Genomic DNA, 20,368 nt, shown 5'->3' on the forward strand with positions numbered 1-20,368 from the left:
ACAAGGATACAAATGTAGATGAAGCAGTAATACTGTTCTTAAGCAGCAACACAGAGAATATTAGCACCAGACGTGCTCAAATTGCAACTACAGCTCCAGAACAGACTGACAGCATCTCACCTGCTATCTCCTATACCAAAAGCCACATGAATGTACTGGGAGAGTCTGAAGAACTGCCACTGAAAGTAAGCATCTAGAAGTGGTCAGAAGTAAATCAATTTTGGCTATGTTGATGTTATTCTACCAGTCTATGGGTACCCAGGCATTAGCGTTCTGTTTTACTTTCATTTTAACTTCAGGACTTTGGTATCTGAGTACAGTTATTTTTCCTTTCTCATTGACACAGCATTTACAATCCCTTCATCAGCTAAAAACAAAGCCATATTTTCTATCCTCTGACAGTCTTCCCCTTTAAACGTGCACCCCACTTCTGTTAACCCAAATGCCCAACTCCTGAGAGGTAGAAGGAAAAAACAAAAGGATGAGATAAATAATGTCTCTCCCACAGACACAAAGAAGGGAAGGCTTTCAAAATGCCAGCTGTAAATTTCTGCAGGCCTTCCCAATTTCTTCTTATACTGTACAATCCCTGTCATCCAACTGGAGTAGAGCTCAGAACAAAGATGTAATACCATGGGCTTCTACCCAAAGTCTGAAGACAGCACTTTTATGTAGTGCCAGCTGATTGTCTTAAATGAACTACAAAACTCCTTGAAGCTGCTCTAACTGTAGGACAGGTTGATTCACACAGATACTTTTCTCTTTGTTTGAGAAACATCCTCTTGTACAATGGATTGAATATTGATCCACTGCCCAACATCCTCAAGGAAACTCAGAATTGAGTTCTGTTTATAAACCAAAGAATTATCACTTTCTACCTATACAGCAGCCTTTGGTTGGAACTTGTAAATTAGACACTGAAGAGAAGTTATACGAATGGAATTAAGATTTGACAACTTCTAAATTAGAATTAGAAAGATTCATAAACCCTTCAAGAGTTATTAATTATCTAAATTAGTAACCTGAGGATTCTCTGTAAATAGTGAAAAGAACATCTACTGACTCATGGAATATTTACTTTAAGGACAAAAATGAAAGAACAGTAGAGGTTAATCAAAAACAAGTGAAATAAACATCTGCATACTTAATGCTGGCTTTATTATACACTATAGGTTAAGTGTTGAAAGAGCCATCACATAAACATTCAACTTCAACTAGTTTTCATTGTATCAATGATCTATGTTCAACAGAATCAGCTTTTCTATGCTTCACTATTTGCAATAACCACAGGCTAACAATATAGGAAGCCTCATTTGAAAAGTTGTACCTTAAAATCCAGCCTCAAGAGCACAAAATTAAGTTACATTAACTTTCATAAAATTCAGCTGCATCTTTTTCCCAGAAGACTGAATACAGCAGCAAGCAAAACTGTCTTATTATACAAAGACACCGTAAAACAGAAAAAAGCAAACCAGTAACTCCTACAGTTTGTGGCTCCATTTGTGGCTCCTTGGCCTCCTGAGTAAAGAAGACAACTGCTTTATAAAACGTTTTGTATGTAGTACTGCAGACTACAAGTTTCTTTGCAAGCAGGCAACTATGCTGAATTGATTTCATGCCATTTCCTTGATCTTAAAATTAAAAATTACACATCTCTTTTTATTCTCTATTACAACATACTTACTCTGCCATTACACGCCTGACGTTATTGGCATATAACACTGGATCTTTTCTTTCTTCTTCTGAAGGAATATACACAGGTAGGAACTGCACACAGAGAATTGAATTATACCAGCAATATTTAACATTTTAAATTATCTCTGTTATAGCATTACATTAAAAAAAACAGTTTGTTGCTACTTATGAAATTATATTAATAAAAGTACTATAAAAGACATAAAATGGTAACTCCTTTAAACACTTCAAAACACATTGTATTTTTAGAAATTCATTCTCACTCTGCTCATTTCTTACCTCACGGAAGTCCTGTTTTATCTTTCTCTCCTAAGTGGGACTAGGGAATATTTTCTAAAATTATCTAAAACAATTTAAAAGTCTTAGAGTTTTCTTGCACCATTTCTGAAATCCTGCACTGCTCAGCTCTTTCCAGATAACCAAAGGCACCTGCCACATTGACATTGTTGTATAATTTAAATATTAAAAATTCAAGTTCTCAGAACATTAGGTATATAATGCACATTTCAAAATTACATCAGAAGTGGTTTTATCTTTCAAAACTTCCAACAACAGAAAAGTTCTCCTTCAAACTGGACACTGTAAATGTTTCCTTCTGATGACTATTAATACTAAATAAATGCAGATGTCTACAGAATCACACAACAGTTAAGGCTGGAAGGGGAGGGGGAAATTAAACTATAATTGCTGGAGACCTCCAACTGAAAAGGCAACTTTTGGAAAGGGATGCTCTATTTCTAGCTTTCAGCGCTGTTTAAGTGTTCACTGAAATCTGATGTAGGCACCAAGATCATAGCCACTCTCACCTATAAAACTCACAAAACATCCCATGTCTGCCAAGGGAATAACTTCTCAGACGGAACAAGAAGGGATCACTCCCAATTCTCATCCCTGTTCAGCACTAGACAATTCCTTTAGTAGTGCAACACAATAGCTAATTTGTGCACTAAAGTGAACATTAATTTCCAAAGTAGAAATAGAAGTTGCAATAAGCTTAGTTATATTTCATATCATTACCTATCAGTAGTACAAAAATGGAAATTATGATCTAGATTTTTTTTTTTTAAAGAAAGTAACAATTAGGGAGTAAATATAAAGTTTATCACTTAACCAAATCACAAGGACTATAAATTCATCTGTATTTTCAGGATCGCATAATGGAGTACCCAAAATGCTGCCAGTAGACATTTGTCTAACTTTTTCTTAGACATATTCAATGATGGACAAATCTTCAGTTAATTTTGGATTTTGCTACATTTTCCTTATATATATATATATCACTGTAACTGAAAAAGTAACAACTCCTGCCTTCAGGAGTTTATAAGCAGGCATACAAGCCTGAGGGATGTAACATACAAAAAGAAACAAAGGTTGTGAAGCTAAAAAAGATGGAACGGTTGATGCTTCAAGCCCCATTTTATTTGATTTGCATATTGCTATCAAGTCATTCATCCAAACACAGTACAAGAGTGAATGAGATGATTTCAGAGGTGTTCTACATGTCTGTGTTTAAATGGAGAAATAGTATGATCATTTCAGCACCAACAAGAGAGATCTCTCAGCTGCTGCAGGCTGTGATATATGAATGAACACTAAAGCTGAGGGCCTGCAAAACAAACTGACTTGAGCCAAAACAAACCACATGTGCAGATGATCACAGATCCTTTCTTCATAGGGCTGCCTACATGTCAGTTTCAAGTCCAGGGTGGATCGGCAAATATTTATAGCACCTAACTCTACACAGATGCTTTCAATATATACCTTTGGTATGCCAGAACATGCATATATGCAGTGGAACTCAGATTAAATTCAGATTCTGACTCCTGACTTACTAGCTATCATTTAATCAAAAACATACTGTTTTGCTGTGCACCTCTCCAGGTTATTGAATCTTCAGCAGGAATACTGGTAATGAGGTTAGTTGTAATTTGCCAATATCCCTGTGTTAGTATAACAAAGCAGGAATAAAAGACATCCAACTTTGGACACCAGGGGAAAAACATGACTTGGAATACAGAACAACTCATTTTTCCTCTGTGTTCCTAAATCAGCTGCATTTTCTTGCAAAACCAGATTCAGTAAGTAGCTCTCAAGTACTCTCCCTCATACTTGTGAGCAGCCTCACAAACAGTTCTGCTCCTCAACTCCTTTGCCAGCTCCTATTTTAAGTATGGAATATTTCAGAAAGTCACTAGCTAGTGACATTTTTTTAAAATGACTGAAGATCATAACTTGTCCTTATACAAGATCTTCAGAGCTGTTTGGGCTACATAAAGTCAGCATCTGCTGCATTAAAAAAAAAAAAAAAAATCAAGAAAGTTCAGCAGTGTTCTTTTCTGAGTCAAAAAACCTACTGTACATGCCCAGAGCTGAAAACCATATTCCTGAGATGGACTAAAACTCCTGACAGTCTGCTGGCTTCTCTTATCTCTGTGTAAGGCAGTTGCTCCCTGGCCCTTCCACCAAAAGCAGGCCACTATTTTGGAAATAAGATTTTATTCCTTCGTCTATACTATTAATAGTTGAAACCATGCAACTGAAGTTATAATACAAACCACCAAATTTCTACAAGACATACAACTGTTCAGTGGCTGACCTTTCGTGCATTATTTACTTTTTAGAAGAATGACAGCATGAAAAAATAAGCACAGAGCACAGCAATTAAGTGTGATTAGCATGTATGTTACAACTGTAATGTACATGTGTATGTAAACATGCAATAGTTCTTCCTAGTAATTTACCCTGCCATTGCTTCCATCAGTCAGAGATGAATAGCTGCTTCATTGCTTAAAAATGTAAGCAAAACAATTGCAGAACATTTGTCAAATGTTCTGCAGAGCACCTTCAAAATACTGCTATACTCCACAAAAATGTGTAAGGACATCAACTAAAAAAGGAAAAGGTTTTAAGGCACTTTCACTGAAGGATCACACAGTGTTTTCCTCAAAACAAAATTAAGAATATACATAGATTTTTTTCCTGCATTTTCTGATTTCACACTTTGAATAGTGCAGTCTAAATTTTTTTTAAATCACCAACACAAATTAAATAATCTAACAGAAGGAACTGGTATATTAGTCAAATAGCAATTTGGCAATTAAAATACTAAAGATGTGTCCAAAAAGACTCTTTAAAACAGTCAGAAATCTGTCCAATTTAAATGAATAAGAAAATAGAAGTTTTAAGTCAAGTGGAAAACCCTATTTTGTTATCCCATTTTTAGGCTATATTTTCAGATACAAAAGCCACTTGTCTAAATTGTAAGTGGTATTTTAACCTGTTTTTACAGATTGTATTAATATAAAAGTTTGAATACTAAGTTTTACTGTAGAAGTACAATATTATGGATTATGATACTGCTCAGCATACACTGTTTACTGACCTCTATTTCCACAGAATTGTGAAACTGACACAAAGTAAGCCACAGAATTTCTAACCTAAAAGGGAAAAGGATATAAGAAAAAAAAAACATTTAGTGAAAAAGCAATATGCTCCAAAGTCTACAAGTAACATTGCCACTGGTAGGTATGATCATATTCAGAACCAAAATTAACAGAAAAAATCTTCAAGCATACTTCTATACACTACATTCTGTAAGGTGGAACAAAAGCAGTTTATGCTGAATGTGTGTCTTAAAAGATACCCCAAAGCAGGGAGGACATCAGTAATAATACTTTCTTTACTATGTATACATGTTATCTAATTGTATGTAAGTCAGTTTCAGGAAAAAAAAATGTACACAGCATAAAACCGGCAAGATCAATTGCAACTACCTCGACTTTGTCATTCCCTTTTGTTTGGAACCAAAAGTTCATTATACTTCAGAAATCTGTTAATCAAAAGCAGTACATGTGCTTTAGTAGCCAAAGACAAGATACTGGAATAAACCTGAACTCAGAAAACAGTAAGATTCAAATCCAGGAAAGGATTTAGTAAACCTAAATTAGGGAACAGAGTGAGTAGCCACGTTTTATACAGTATCGAGGCAGTTACAGCAACCACTTTGAGGGGAGGGATGATAAAAAAAAAGTCCTCTTTTGACAGATGAAATCCATCTCCCAGAAGCAACACCCTACTAATTCTGCTGTACATTCACTCAAGGCTGCAAGTTTTTTTCCCCTTTTTTCCTGCTGGACTTCCAATACATTAAAGCAAAGCAGCAAGAACAACATTAGAATGTTTGATTTGAAGTCTATGACACCAACAAGAAACATGAAAATCTGGTTTCTCCATCCTTGTCAAAGAGCATTAAAAAGTTCAGTAGTATACTCTCTCTGGAAGCTTTCTGCAATCCTCCAAGACTAAAACTTAAATTACAAAAAACAACTTAAAAAACTGATAGAAACTGTATACAACACAAATCTGATGTTGAGAGAATTTAAGTTCTATGCTATAGTCAACCTTTGTTTTCAAGGGAGAGTCAGTTAATCTGCTGATTACTGTCAAACTAGTAAAAGACCTTACTCTCCATAAGTGGAAAGTGTAGTTTCCAGGTGATATGTTCTCAATCAATTTTATAGACTACAACAACTCTGAACAACCAGAATACTCCTGGAACCAGCATTATTTCCAGAATAAGGTTTACCTAATACTATGACAGAAGATGAGAATGTGCTGAGGTAGTGAAGATTGTATTTTCTGCTAAGACATCAGAAACATTTTAGGTCACTCAGGAGAATTAATCCTAATTAAGTAGAACTGTAAGTTAAAGTGACCCACTGAATTTGCATAACATCATAAGCTACCTGATTCAGCCTTAATTTAATTAAACTTCATTAGCATAGGTCAGCACTTCTGAGTAAGGATTTTGTATACATTAAAGTGATCTGAGACAACACATCTTAAAGTTTCTTCTCTTTTCTTATTTTTACATATTCTTCACTCCTCAGATAGGACAGTAAGCTGGAAGCAAGCTACTTGCCTTTCCTGTGGCTGAATTTATTTGCTAGATGAACTGCAGTGTGCAAAAGGAAGCAGCAGGAATCGTGAAGTAAAGAATTGAAAGCCTTGCCTATAGTAAATGCCAGTACATCACTGGGGACACATCAGGCTGGAAGCAGCAGCCAAGGATGTCTCTCCCTCTACCTCACCAAAGAAGTGCTACAGGCTGCTAACTATTTCTCCTGTTCTTTCTCCATTCTCTCTCTCTCTTCCCCTTTTTCTTTCTTTCTTTCTCTGTTTTGTTTGCGCCATTTTCTCTCTCTGTAATGGTCTTGACATAAGCCTTGCCTGTCCCTTAATTTCATTCAAAGAATGTTCAAAAAAGAACTGCACCTCCTTCCCTACCTTTGGATCAAGACAGCATAGAATAAAATCCTATTTATGGTTCAAAATTTCTTTTAATCTTTAAACATTTTAGAATTTCTGCTCCAACCTCAACAAGAGAGCAATGCTAAAAAAATCCCAAAATAACATTTTTTTAAACAAGTCAAGAACCACTTTGTGTAGTATTCCGTATTACATGAATTTGCCAAGGACATTCTAGATTAACATTTTGTTTAATAACAAATTTAAGAAAAATGAAAGCTGCACTCAGATGAGATAATGAAAGTCATATCTCCAAACTCCCTCAATGGGTTGACTATTTCCATGACCAATTTCAAAAAAGAGACATACAGGTTTTGTACACAAATACATCACATTGATTTTCAGGCAATAAAATACATAAATAAAATACATACTTCAGGTACTTGATTAAAAAAAGAAGAAAAAAAAAGAGAAAAAAGTGCATAAATAAACCCCTAAAATCCATTCTGCAAACTACCAAAAATCATAGTAGCAGAATTACACCATTTATACCTGGATTCCTGTATCTCAATGCTACCATAATTAGGGAATGATACATAGAAGACATAAGTGAATCCAAAGAATAATCCATTAACCAGAAATTACTATTTGACTATACAAACCTTTAAGATGGGTACATACAAACTAGCAAAGAGAATGACAACCATGGTATAACCAATAAAACACTTACGCTCCTGGACCTTGCCATGTCCACGTGATTGTATCCTAAGAAAAGAAGCATGACAGCTGCAATTATTATTGTGCTTTACACTTTTGTTACATTATGTGTACCTGACAATATACCTAAAAGGTTTTCATAGAAACTTCAGTGCTCTCTTTGCAAAAAGTTCATAGTCCCAATAGAAATCACCCAACCTTTTACATAGCTAGCAAATACCCAGTAACCCAGCTTTTAAGCACAGAAAAAAACCATATTCAAAAAACACTTAAAGATCCAAGCATTCTTTAAATGCTGCTAGCCTTGGAAAATAAAGTTATTTACTGTAAGCTGATATTCCTTGATATGCAGAGCCTATGTGTATTTTTCTAACCTACGCTGCTTGGCAGGATAACCATAACACTTTACTCTGACCTCCCAGCAAAAGGTGCGAACATTGTAACATTTCTGAAGTGTTTGGGACTCTTAGAGATGTATGAAAGGAGATCTGCTCAACTGACATCAAGCATTAGGACAAGTAAGCCCTTACACTGCACCTCAAAACAGTATTTTGTTAGTTGCTTTTACTCAGACAGAATACATCCACCTGGCTGATCCAAGAATCAAAAGGCACTTTGTAAGAGACATCTAAACATACTGACTTACTCTCAGGAAAGATCAACAGCACTTCAGATTCCCGAGATAAGCAGTGTGTAAAACACTAAGAGAGTACAAACAGCAGTGAAAAGTGGAACAGATGAACACAACATAAAGAGAGCATAGGTCTGAAAATGAGTATGTAACAGGTAAAAAGAAGGAACATGGCCACAAAGGTCTTAGTCTGACAGTTAAAAATGGAATCATAGAATCAACTAGGTTGGAAGAGACCTCCAAGATCATTCAGTCCAAACTATCACCCAGCCCTAGCCAGTCAACTAGACCATGGCACTAAGTGCCTCATCCAGTCTTTTCTTGAACACCTCCACGGACAGTGACTCTACCACCTTCCCTGGGCAGCCCATTCCAATACCAGTCACTCTCTCTATGAAGAACTTCCTCCTAATATCAAGCCTATACCTCCCTCGACACAACTTGAGACTGAATTTCCTTGTTCTGTTGCTGGTTGCCTGGAAGAAGAGACCAACCCCCACCTGGATACAGCCTCCTTTCAGGTAGTTTTAGACATCAATAAGGTCACTCCTGAGCCTCCTCTTCTCCAGGCTGCACACCCCCAGCTCCCTCAGCCTCTCCTCAGAGGGCTTGTGTTCTCAGTCCCTCACCAGTTTCATTGCCCTTCTCTGGACACATTCCAGTACCTCAACATCTCTCTTGAATTGAGGAACCCAGAGCTGGAAACAGCATAGGGAAAAACAGCAATACCTAGAGACATGATTGAAGTGTAGAACCCAAAAACATGAAAATGAGTTATGACCAACTGTGGAAAAAAATGCAGAAGTCATTAACTGAAAGATTAAGATGACTTGGTAAATTCAGGATTCTAGACAACCAGATCAGAAAGATATTTCTATCAACCTACTGAAAATGTTTCAGTTCAGTTCTATGCTGGTACCCAAAAACCATTTTAAAGAGTTTAGGTGAACACATGTGCTATGATCCTGAAAAATCAAGACCACATTCAACTCAAGGTCATGTTTTAATTACCATTCACAGGAAAAAAAAAAATTGTCACAAGTGCAAGGAAGCAACACATCCATGAAAGGTGAAAAATGTGATTATTGTGTTAGATCAACAGCTTGAGGCAAGGTCAATATATCATGAAATACTACCACAAGTTCATGTCTTGACTTTTGAGAATTATTTGTCATCAAACAAAGCACGATAAAGAACAATTCTATCTCTAGCAGTCAACATATGTGCATGAAAACAGATTTCTCCAAGTCATGCTCTCATAGGACTTCAATACCTATAGTTTTGCTGTTACACCGTTTCTATACATTTTGATGTCTCTGGTAATACTGCGAGTAAAGTCATTATGGCATTATTTTTTTCTACAAGGAGCTTTCACTGACAAACTCTGATCATTCCAGTGCAGACAGATGATAACTTCTCCAATCAGAGACTAGATCTGCCATGGAAAACACCACCACAGCACTACAGATATGCAACTCATCTCTCTAAATAGTAACTGTACAGAAGGGGATCAAAATTAAAACTGAGCTCTACAAAGATATTTTGTCTGTGTAGCAGATCACTGAACAGCAAACAGGTATTTTCAGAATCTAGCCATTGTGCTGCTAGCTGGCAAGACAGACTCAAGTAAGCCACATACCAACTATCTTGCAAGAACTCCCAATGCGAATGCCACAGCAAACATGCATGTGTTTTCTTACTGAGAAGACTAGGATGCAACAGGGATGACAGCTGTCAGTCCTATATAGTGAAAAACAGGACCCTGGTCTGCAAGAGGCAGACCTATTTTGTAGAAGACTCCTGCCAGCATATCCAGTATTTTTGTGATGAAAATAGCAAACAGAAGATGGGAACTAGTATTTTCCATATCTACTTTAGATACATTTTATATTCATCACAGCTACCAGCTATAATGGTGTTCCAAGTACACTCTGAAGCTTTTGTATCTAGATAATCACAGAATCACAATATCAGGATTGGATGGGATCACCTAGTTCCAACCCCCCTATCATGGGCAGGGACACTTTCCACTAGATCAGGTTGCCCAGAACCGCACCCAGCCCGGCCTTAAAAACATCCATGGATGGGGTTTCCACCACCTCCCTGGGCAACCTGTTCCACTGTCTCACCATTCTCATGGTGAAAAACTTCTTCCTGTCATTTAATCTAAATCTGCCTTCCTCTAGCTTGGATCCATTCCCCCCAGTCCTGTCACTACCCAACACCCTAAAAAGTCTCTCACCAGCTTTCTTGGAGGGGCCCCCTTCATATATAGAAGGCCACAACAAAGTGTCCTCAGAGCCTTCTCTTCTCCAAACTGAACAACCCCAACTCTCTCAGCCTGTCCTTGTAGGAGAGGTGCTCTAGTCCTCCAATGATCCTCATGGCCCTTCTCTGGACATGTTCCAGCACATCCATATCTTTCTTGTAATAGAAGGTCCAGAACTGGACACAGTACTTCAGGTGGGATCTCACAAGAGCTGTGTAGAAGAGGAGAATCATCTCCACCAACCTGCTGGCCACACTTCTCTTGATGCAACCCAGGATATGGTTTAACTTCTGGGCTGCAAGTGCACACTGGAGGCTCATATTGAGCTTCTTACCTACCAGCACCCCCAAGTCCTTTTCAACTTCCATACAATTTATATTAGACACAAAAAGATATTTGAAAACCATGCTAAGCTTCAAATGGCAGATTGACTGTTTTCACACGGTCAGTCAATCCTGATGTGCAAGAGATGCTGCCAAACCTCTCAAATAACACAGCTACCTGTGGAAGACATTTGGACATAAAAGTACACTTAAAATGTCTGATATTTAAGTGTGTATATAAACCTTTCATAATTAACTCTCCATTTGAATTTTCTGTCAGAGTGCTGGTATGTATACAAAGAAAATAAGCATAAATCTGAATTACAAAATGAACCTATGGATGGAAACATTTATTTTAATTAGAATATAGGTAATAACTGTTAAGCATCCAGCAGGCAAAATACTACCAAAAAAAGGAGAAGATTTTGAATTTCAGGTATACACATGCTCAAGTATCAAGAGAAGCAACATGCTAAGATGTTTACTCTTAAAAAAGGAGGCATCATCTACTGCAAGAATCACAAGTCTAAGGAAGAAAGGTATTCAGGTGACAACTCTGACTAGAAAAAGTACTCTTCATGGCAATCAGAATGAGATCTATTTGCTAGAAAAGAACTAAAATTACATCGTCATTTTTGCCATATATTTTGGTTTACTGCAGAACAGTAGTTTTCTTAGTTCTTAAGTAGAGTACAAAGAAAGAAATCTGTAAGAATACATAACACCTACTATAATCACCTCTGGCTCTGATCTTGAAAAGCCTTCCAAGACAGTCAGGTGGCACTCAAGCATAAGAATATTCTCATCTGTACATGGGAGCTCAGAACTCTGAAGGTAGGTCAGAAAAGGCACTTTATGCACTAGGGTGACAGCACATAGTGCTTATTTGGAATTCGATGGCCATGCTAAGATCTTAATTTAAAAAATCTCTTTCTAAACCTAAAATTATAATATGCAGTGTTCAAACAAGACAAATATGAAGCTGAAGGCAATTAAGGCTTGATAGGAATGCTGTCTTAGTGTATGAAAAACAATATTCTCTTCCTACTCTGTTGTTCTTGCTTCCTATCAAACTCTGCATCCCAAGCAAAATTAAGCTCTCCTTCACCTACCACGTATTTCTCCGTCCTCCCCTCATTCTAACTTTGCTGCAGCTCCTCTGCAGCCACCAAGCTAAAGATCACAGAGTAATAGCAATCATCCCTTCCCTCATTAATGCTTAGTGGAAGTAGACATTAGGAAGTTAAATAACTCATTAGGGCACTAAAACTAAGTGCTTTTACAGCAAACGAAAGCAGTAGAAAAAAAGTGAAACTCCACACAGATTCGGGATGACTTCAACAGATATCTAGACAACAATTTACAGTTTTGTTTATGACACTTCAATATTAAAAAATTAAGAAAACATTGATTTACTGGAATGTAAAAAGCTCACTATTTCTGTTAAATAGAGTATAGGAATATTTGAAGTTTACAAACTAACTGTAGTACAGGCAGTAAGGGTATTTCAGTATCAATATGAGATTTTTAGAGATATTCACAAATTAACATTTGGTAACTCTATATTCATAGAATCAACCAGGTTGGAAGAGGCCTCCAAGACCATCCAGTCAACTAGACCATGGCAACAAGTGCCTCATCCAGTCTTTCCTTGAACACCTCCAGGGACGGTGTCTCCACCACCTCCCTGGGCAGCCCATTCCAATGGCAAATCACTCTCTGTCAAGAACTTCTTCCTAACATCCAACCTCTACCTCCCCCAGCACAACTTGAGACTGTGTCCCAGTGTTCTGTTGTTGGTTGCCTGGGAGAAGACACTAACCCCCACCTTGCTACATCCTCCTTTCAGGTAGTTGTAGACAGCAGTGAGGTCACCCCTGAGCCTCCTCTTCTCTAGGCTAAACAACCCCAGCTCCCTCAGCCTCTCCTCATGGAGTTTGTGTTCCAGGCCCTTCACCAGCCCTGTTGCCCTTCTCAGGAATATTAACCAGAAATAGTGAGGCATATTAAGTATGACATAAGGCATGTACATAATTGCAGTTTAACCTGGCAGAGAAATAAAAAATTTAAAATCTTATTAGAAAAATAGTATTTCTTCTTGAAAATACAACAATTATGCAACAAAAATCTCAGACAGTCTGCTACAATGCACTTAATACTAAGAAAGCATAACAGGCTACTATAACTGTCACAGCATCTGCAAAGATAATTTTTGGGTCCGTTACTGCAAACTAGCTGACTAGTCTCAGCCAAGAGCAAAGAAAGGTATATGTATATAAACTCTGCTTAGGTTATTTAGCTTTTCAATCAAGCATGTGTTTTATATCAACCTGTAAACTTACAGAAAGAACAATGGATAGAAACACATAGAAAACATAAGCACTCAGGTACCAAGAGGAAATAAAATTTTTCCTTAGATCAAGAGGTTGTTAACAGGCTAATCAGAGCGGACATCAGATCATCTGATGTGTCATGCATCAGCAAAGAGGCAAAGTATTCCTTATTTTACTACTGGCACTTCTCCCACCCTCCCCTATATAAATTTTATTTTATAAGGGGAAAAATTAGACATGAAAACAAAACCAGAGAGCTCAAAAAGAAACTTCCAGTATGAAAACTTGCTCAGTTCACTAGGAAGCATTTTCTAATTAACCAAGGAATGCAGACAGACAAGATTCTGGCTGCAGTAGGACAGGAAAGTATCTACATCAGGCACAATTAATTAAAACCAAAAATAAATCCCTGCTCCCTGATTTCCTGTATCTTGAAGTAGGTGAAGTGACCTTTCTCTTAATTTGTTTGCATATATCTTTACAAGCATTTGAAAAAACTTTAATTTAGATATTGTAAATAAGCACAGTAATTTTCATATAACCTGAATGTGATTTATAATGAATGACTATATTAGATGTTCAGCATTCCTTAGCCAAGTGCATAGTGAGTGTAAAGCATGGGCAAGACAACTTAAGAAGATATGGAGATACCAATTTCCTCAACGTGCTATTTTATTATCATTTAACTAGTTGTCATAATTTGTGACTAACAGCCCCACAGGCAGGAGGTGCAGAAACATCTTCTAGTGATACATGACATTAAGAAACATAGACTAGAAAAAAAGGAAGCACATGGAAACACAGATCCTAGAGAGAAATCAACATCTGACTTGTAGAGTATTTCTTGTAACAACCCAAATAACTTTCAGGGCACTTTTTAGGAGTAAGCTAATAAAACCAGAAACATTTAAATTGTCTCAGTTAAGATTATTTATAATGCTAGAGGCTTAGAAAAAATACTTAGTCAATAAGCATTCATTAATGCTTTCTAAATTCCTAAACCTAATTATCTAACCAAAAAGTTTAGAGAAGTTAGAGGAAAATGCTCTGCAATTCCAGGAACATGGCAAGCTGAACTTACCAGTTTGTTTGGATAACGTAAAACCACTGGCTGTACAGGAACTCCAGGAATAAATGCTCCTAGAACACAAGTAAGGCACAATTACTTTATGTTTCATTTTAGTAAAGCAGAAATTTATTGCAGCAAAAAGTGTACAATTAATGGGCTAATATGCAGATGGATTAGTTGATAGTAGGAAAGACCTGAAGTAGTCTCAAAAGTAATCTAAAAAGCAAGCAATGGAGATTGAAAATGCCTATCCACCCTTTCTGCAGTTGAAAAAAAGAAAGTACTTGCTTACATTCTCTAAATTATCCTCTACCACTTACATAAACTGTCATGTATACAACTCAAAACCTACTACCAAATGCAGTATATGCAAGATAGCTCTCAGTATATTCCCTGGAGTCAACAGTATTTTTTTGTGAAGAACTTAAGTTTTCTTATACAAAAGAAGTTTTCTATTTTCAGCTGAGCAACAGCAATTTGCAGGAACTTTATTATTCTGGAATAACAGAACTAATCTAACTTCTATTCTGTAGCTATGGAAACGTATGTCATTTGCTAATTATTTTCTTGGTGGAAAGCATAACTATCTTGCTCAAGATTTCTCCAAACATCTTTTTCTATTGAAAACGCTTAATGAAAACAGTTTCACTCAAACAGTGTCATTTAGAGCAATTTACTAAGTTCTGCCTAGTATTTCAGTTAAGATTAAGAACCAAATGATGCACATACACTGTACTCTTGGCATTGTATTCGCTTTACAGAATAATGGCCCAGATGTCAAAGTAGTAACTGTTAATGGACTACAAAGATCTTTAAAAGATTGTCTGAACAAGATCCCGCAGGGATTTGTTTCTTGGCCTAGTGATTACTTTCTATTCAGTCTGAGGAACAACCAGCCTACACAACTCTTGAGAGAATCTGAAGATGACAAAAGCTGAGTGGTAGAAGATAATACCACCATTTAATCAAAACTAGACTACCTTATTTTATATATCTAGCTTGCACAAACACAAAAAACTGTGTAGTAAGAGTGAGGAGTGTATGTCACGTGGGTAGAATGGGTAAAGGTATTTTGAAAGCAGTTACTTGGATAGAGACCTCAAACAATTCAATGTGAGAAATTCTGAGGCTGGATGGCTCCAGTAGGAAAAGTGTTAACAGTTAAGAGGCAGACAGCAGCATATACTAGATCTCCTACTAGAGAGGAAGATAAGAGTGAGAATTTGAAGCAGAAAGTAGATGGTGTCTAGAATATCTACAGCAGGAGGAGGACAGGAAATTAGTGCTTTAATGAAAGATTTAGAGCATAGTCATGATTTGCGTGAAAGAGCAGTAGTGTAAAGAGGGAAAGAAAGAAGTAGATGGTCTCCTAAAACAGTAGAGCTGAGAGGAGAGGAAGAAAAGCTTTTTGAATGTTTGTTCATGAGACAATTCTGATATTTCTTTAGCCAAATGAATCTGTGCAAAGAATCACAGTGCTCACTACATGATATTCTAATAGCAATATACAAGTTAAAAGCAACACAAATGACAAGACACATAGTAAGACTAAAGCGACAAGACACACAGTAAGACTAGAACACAAGGAACTAGGTAGAAACATAGATAGTCAAAAAACACTTTCAGAACTGCCTCACTCAATTCACCATCTCCCCACGTACATAATAAAGGCAAGTTTACATTAAACACTGGTAGCTCACCACAGTATTTGCCTTTCTCTTAGTGTAACTGCAATTTACAGCTGAAACAATGCTCAGTGTTATAGCCTCTACCAATCTGCTAAGTTAAAAGAGCTTAGAATGTGGCTTTTAGATAAAAAACTGTTCTAAAAACTGACAGCCTGTTAACAGTGCTATGCTAGCAAAATTACTGTGCCATTTTCACCAGAAAGCAGCTCTGCTTGAGAGAAATCAACTATATATAACACAGCAACAAATACCACAGCACATGAAATAGATATACACTGATTATCTTAAACATTATGGCATATCTAAATGCTGACTGACTCACCCAAAACAGAAAAGGGGGGGTGAGAGTGGGAAGAGGCAAGAAAAAACCCAAAAGTAACCCATGTAAAAGATAGCCACAAACAAAACCCAGGACAAGACATTAGGCCTCCAGGTCATATGCAACTCAAAAGCCAAGGAAAAAGCCTATTTTTTTTCTCTAATGGTGAAATGACAATCCTTCTGTAGCATCAGAAAACTTCTATTCCAATTCCAGCCTATGTAAGATTTAACTTCTGCAGCTGCAAGCAGATTACAATGAAAGTAATATTTCAGAAAATAAAGATACAAGAACAGTCTGTAGAGAACAGAGAAATGAGCATCATACCTACCAGGCTTGAATGTAATTAGACAGGATCGGTTTGTGCAAGTGCCCTCTGGGAATATCATTATCTTGAAGTAAAAAAGAAGTTGACTTTAAAGAACTATTTCAACGTGGATTAATTGATAAACACACATTTTTAAAGCTAACCTTAGCTGGTAATAGTAAGAGAAGCTCACAAAAGAGCAGTTCAACTATAGGCAAAAAAGTGCTCAATAAAGAAGCCAAAGCTCTGTCTTAGCAGTACAAAAATGTCTTTGTGAATTTCCCTCTGTTCTTGACCTTTGATATTAACTGTATTCAACTGGAACATTGACAGTGACCAGAAACACGTGAGTACAAAGGAATTTTCACAAAACATTTTGTTCCTGATAAAATTGTGTCCTGTTTTGCATAGAATTTCTGCTCCCAAGCTACATGCTTAAATACTAAGAAAATGAAAACTCTTATTTTCTTTATGCATTTATTACTCAGCATGTGTACAGATGTCAGAATGACAGCGGCTGAAAATACCTAAATAGAATTCTACCAGGGCAAAACATGCTCAAGTTGAGCTAAACTCAGAGGAAGAGCTTAGATCACATGAAAAAAAGAACCTTTGGAAAGCAAAAAGTGAAGAACTGCAGGAATTTTGTTGAGTTTCAGAATAAGAATTTTAAAGGAAATACAGGTAAGGGGACAAAGCAAAGGATTCTATTTAACATTACTAGTTTTAGTGCACTACAGCTCTGCAATGCAAGTTCTTCATTTATAAGCAAGAATTTTTAAAGTGCTTTGCAATCTACTGATATAATGTGAAGGGTATGTATCACTCCTTCTGTCACACTGGTTATATCTTCATGTTCTTTCTGTAGTCCAGTATGCAGATTTAATCACTGTATTAGTAACAATGCCATGAAAGACATACTATATAGTAATCTGAAAAATTCACCAAAAAGTGGCTTCAAAATATTCACATGCTTCCAGAAAACTCAGACCTCTGCTAGTCATCCCTTCCTTCCTATTACTCTCTCACATGTTTCAGGTGTAGAAAAAGCCCTGAGGCACTTATTTTAGCAATGTTTTCATGTTTCATGATGTGGTCCAACAGAGGTGTACTTTTGTTACTGCAACATCTTAATTGCTTGGGGTGTCTTGAGGTGTCAGTATCACATCTCCAACAATTGTCAAATTCTCAAGAAGGGCAAGAACACACAATACTTCCCCAAGCATTCTGCTGAGCACTTGGGTTTTTTCTTAGAAGACTTACTAAATGGATAGACACCACAGCAGTTGTAGAATCACTTAGAGCTATCTTCCCATGTATTCACCCAGTCTCCCCTGAAACATGTCGCAATGAAAAGCTGCTGTTTGTGCAGGTACAAATCTCACATTGTATCTTCTAGAAAGGGGAGGAAGAGGAAAATCCCACCCGCCACAAACCATCTAAAGCATCACACAAGGGAAAAGTAAATTCTATCTCCAAAGCCAAATACCATCAGTCACATCCTGCTAGGATACAGTACCTGTGGCCATTTACCATCAGACTGAGCACGTCTCTTTATCTCTTCAACAGTTTTCCTGCGAGAATCCTGGTCTGATCGGGATACAAATACTGGTCGGATATATTTGATTAGAGCTGAAGAGGGAGGGAAACAAATACAAGTAAAACAGAACTTTTAACTCTTCATTTGAAAAAATATTCTCCCCCTATCAGTAGTTCTCTGGACATAAGTTTCAGTACAATTACATAACTACTTTACTATATTACACCATGAAATTAAATACCCAGATGAATTATTGCAGTTTCATTGAAATATCTTCATTAATTTCTGTGAGAAAACCATTTGCACCATTTTGGTATTTATACTTGCTCAATTTTTAATAGATAAATACATGTAATTCACAGCTAATTTAAAATAGGATTAGGCAGTTTTCTGCAATGAAGCAGCTGTGGCTGACTACAAGGTATTTCCCTTCACCAACAAAAGTCACAAAATTTATAGCCACCCCCAGCCCAGCAGAGTAGCAGGAACCTCCCTATGCAAGAGATTCTAATAAACATCCTGTGGGTCAAACTGCCACCGTCCTTAGAGCTTTTATCTTCTGTGACTGCTTGGGGTCACTGAACGTTCAAAGATATTCCATATACGGATTATGCTATCTTTTCTGGGAAATCAGAATGAAAGAAAGCATGCTTATTTTCTGGCCTTTCACTTGTTCTTCATACTAAATGAATCAGATCTCAAACTCTTCCTGGTTCAGTGGAAACCTCTAATACAGAGCGAGACACAAAATGTGCACGAGCAAGAATCAGAAATCACTCCACAATATCTTCTTCACACATATCTGCCACAAACAACATCATGTTCCACTTACAAAATACTAAGTGGCATATGCAACTCTACTGCAGTGTCAAAAAGCACTGCAGGAAAAGTATCTTCAAATACACTATTTTGTGCTTTTATATTTTATCTTCAAAACCTGTTTTGTCATTTTTGTATCTTTAATCTTATTTGCAGAGTCAATAAATCATTAGCTATTCCATTTGTCTTAAAATACAAATACAAAATAGCTTTTGTATTTCCAGCTACCACGAAATGAGTTTGCTGACACTAGTTGTGTAATCCTCTTTTGTCAAGAATAGACTTGCTGTATTAATGGATCAGCCAGTGCTTGAAGTGTCAAGATCAGTGTAAGCAGTTACAGTCCTGTACTCATCAACAGCTGCTGGTTTTGGTGCTACTCCACTGTAGATAGACAGTTGAAACTAATTCATTACACCCTACCCCAAGTTCCAAAACATTAATCCAGCCACTAAAATAGTGCTTTTATCCCACAAGTTGCTGAGGATTAGGAGAGAATACAATCAGAGAAAAGTTACCATAATCTTGCATTTTTTCCTACATGCATACTCTTAGACAATATTCATAGAACAATGCTTGCTAGATGTGAAAAGCTTGGGCCTAGAGCTTGCTGGAGCAGCATGGGCCAGCTGAGGTTACTGCTGTGTGAAGGTTGGAAAAAACAACCAAACAAAAAAACCCATATTGAAACAACAGCAAAACTAACTTTATCATGTAAAATATATCAAAGCAGGCTCAAACATCCTCAGCCTTCATCCTTAAGTTTCTTTTACATTAGGCCCAAATGACCAAATACAGGTTACTTCAGGCCACGGAACAAACATGGCTCCACAGCTCCAAGGCATTTATCTGAGATATGCTGTAAGCAAGGTCTTCTTCATAGCATATGAAATTAAATGAGTAGATAGACCTTACTTAGGGCAGTATAACAGAAACTTCAGACAACTTACCAAATTCTGAATCTAATCATTAACATAATCTACATCTGAAAATCGGACAGGCAAGTAGTGATCACCTGGGAGCTATATTGTTTGAAGCTTCCCAAAAGCGAGCTACTGAAATCCCTCTGATCTCCAAAATAACACACTGCAAGTTATCTTACAAATGGACAACACTAGATACAGCAACACGCCCACATGCAAAGAAAAACTTATTATATGCAAAAAAAACAGACAAGCAAAGGATTGGTTTTCCTATGGATTTGCTCTATCTGTTCAATTACATGACACAGAATAAGCTGCAAGGCAAGTTAATTTTTTTTTCTTTTGATTCAAACACCATTTTCATGCAGCTTGTAGAACTTAGTATCATGTAAACTTTCTTCCACATACATATGAAGTCATTGCGATAACAAGTTTTAGCCTAACAAAGAGTGATCATGTTAAGTCTTACATCCTTTGGGATGAGACTA

General features: G+C 36.9%; 1 protein-coding gene across 1 annotated transcript in view; it reads right to left on the bottom strand.

The window, feature by feature from the left end:
• The window catches only part of LPCAT1 (lysophosphatidylcholine acyltransferase 1), a 70,006-nt gene that overhangs the window by 34,295 nt on the left and 15,343 nt on the right, over positions 1 to 20,368 (bottom strand). The window contains exons 5-10 of the mRNA XM_064150051.1: positions 18,118 to 18,230; positions 16,623 to 16,683; positions 14,297 to 14,355; positions 7,673 to 7,707; positions 5,078 to 5,132; positions 1,685 to 1,767 (exon numbers count right to left, since the gene is read on the bottom strand). Coding sequence (XP_064006121.1) covers positions 1,685 to 1,767; positions 5,078 to 5,132; positions 7,673 to 7,707; positions 14,297 to 14,355; positions 16,623 to 16,683; positions 18,118 to 18,230 — 406 coding nt within the window. The remainder of the gene's footprint in view (positions 1 to 1,684; positions 1,768 to 5,077; positions 5,133 to 7,672; positions 7,708 to 14,296; positions 14,356 to 16,622; positions 16,684 to 18,117; positions 18,231 to 20,368) is intronic.

The sequence above is a fragment of the Pogoniulus pusillus genome, chromosome 10 (genome assembly GCF_015220805.1).
Source record: "Pogoniulus pusillus isolate bPogPus1 chromosome 10, bPogPus1.pri, whole genome shotgun sequence".
Taxonomy (NCBI): Eukaryota; Metazoa; Chordata; class Aves; order Piciformes; family Lybiidae; genus Pogoniulus; species Pogoniulus pusillus.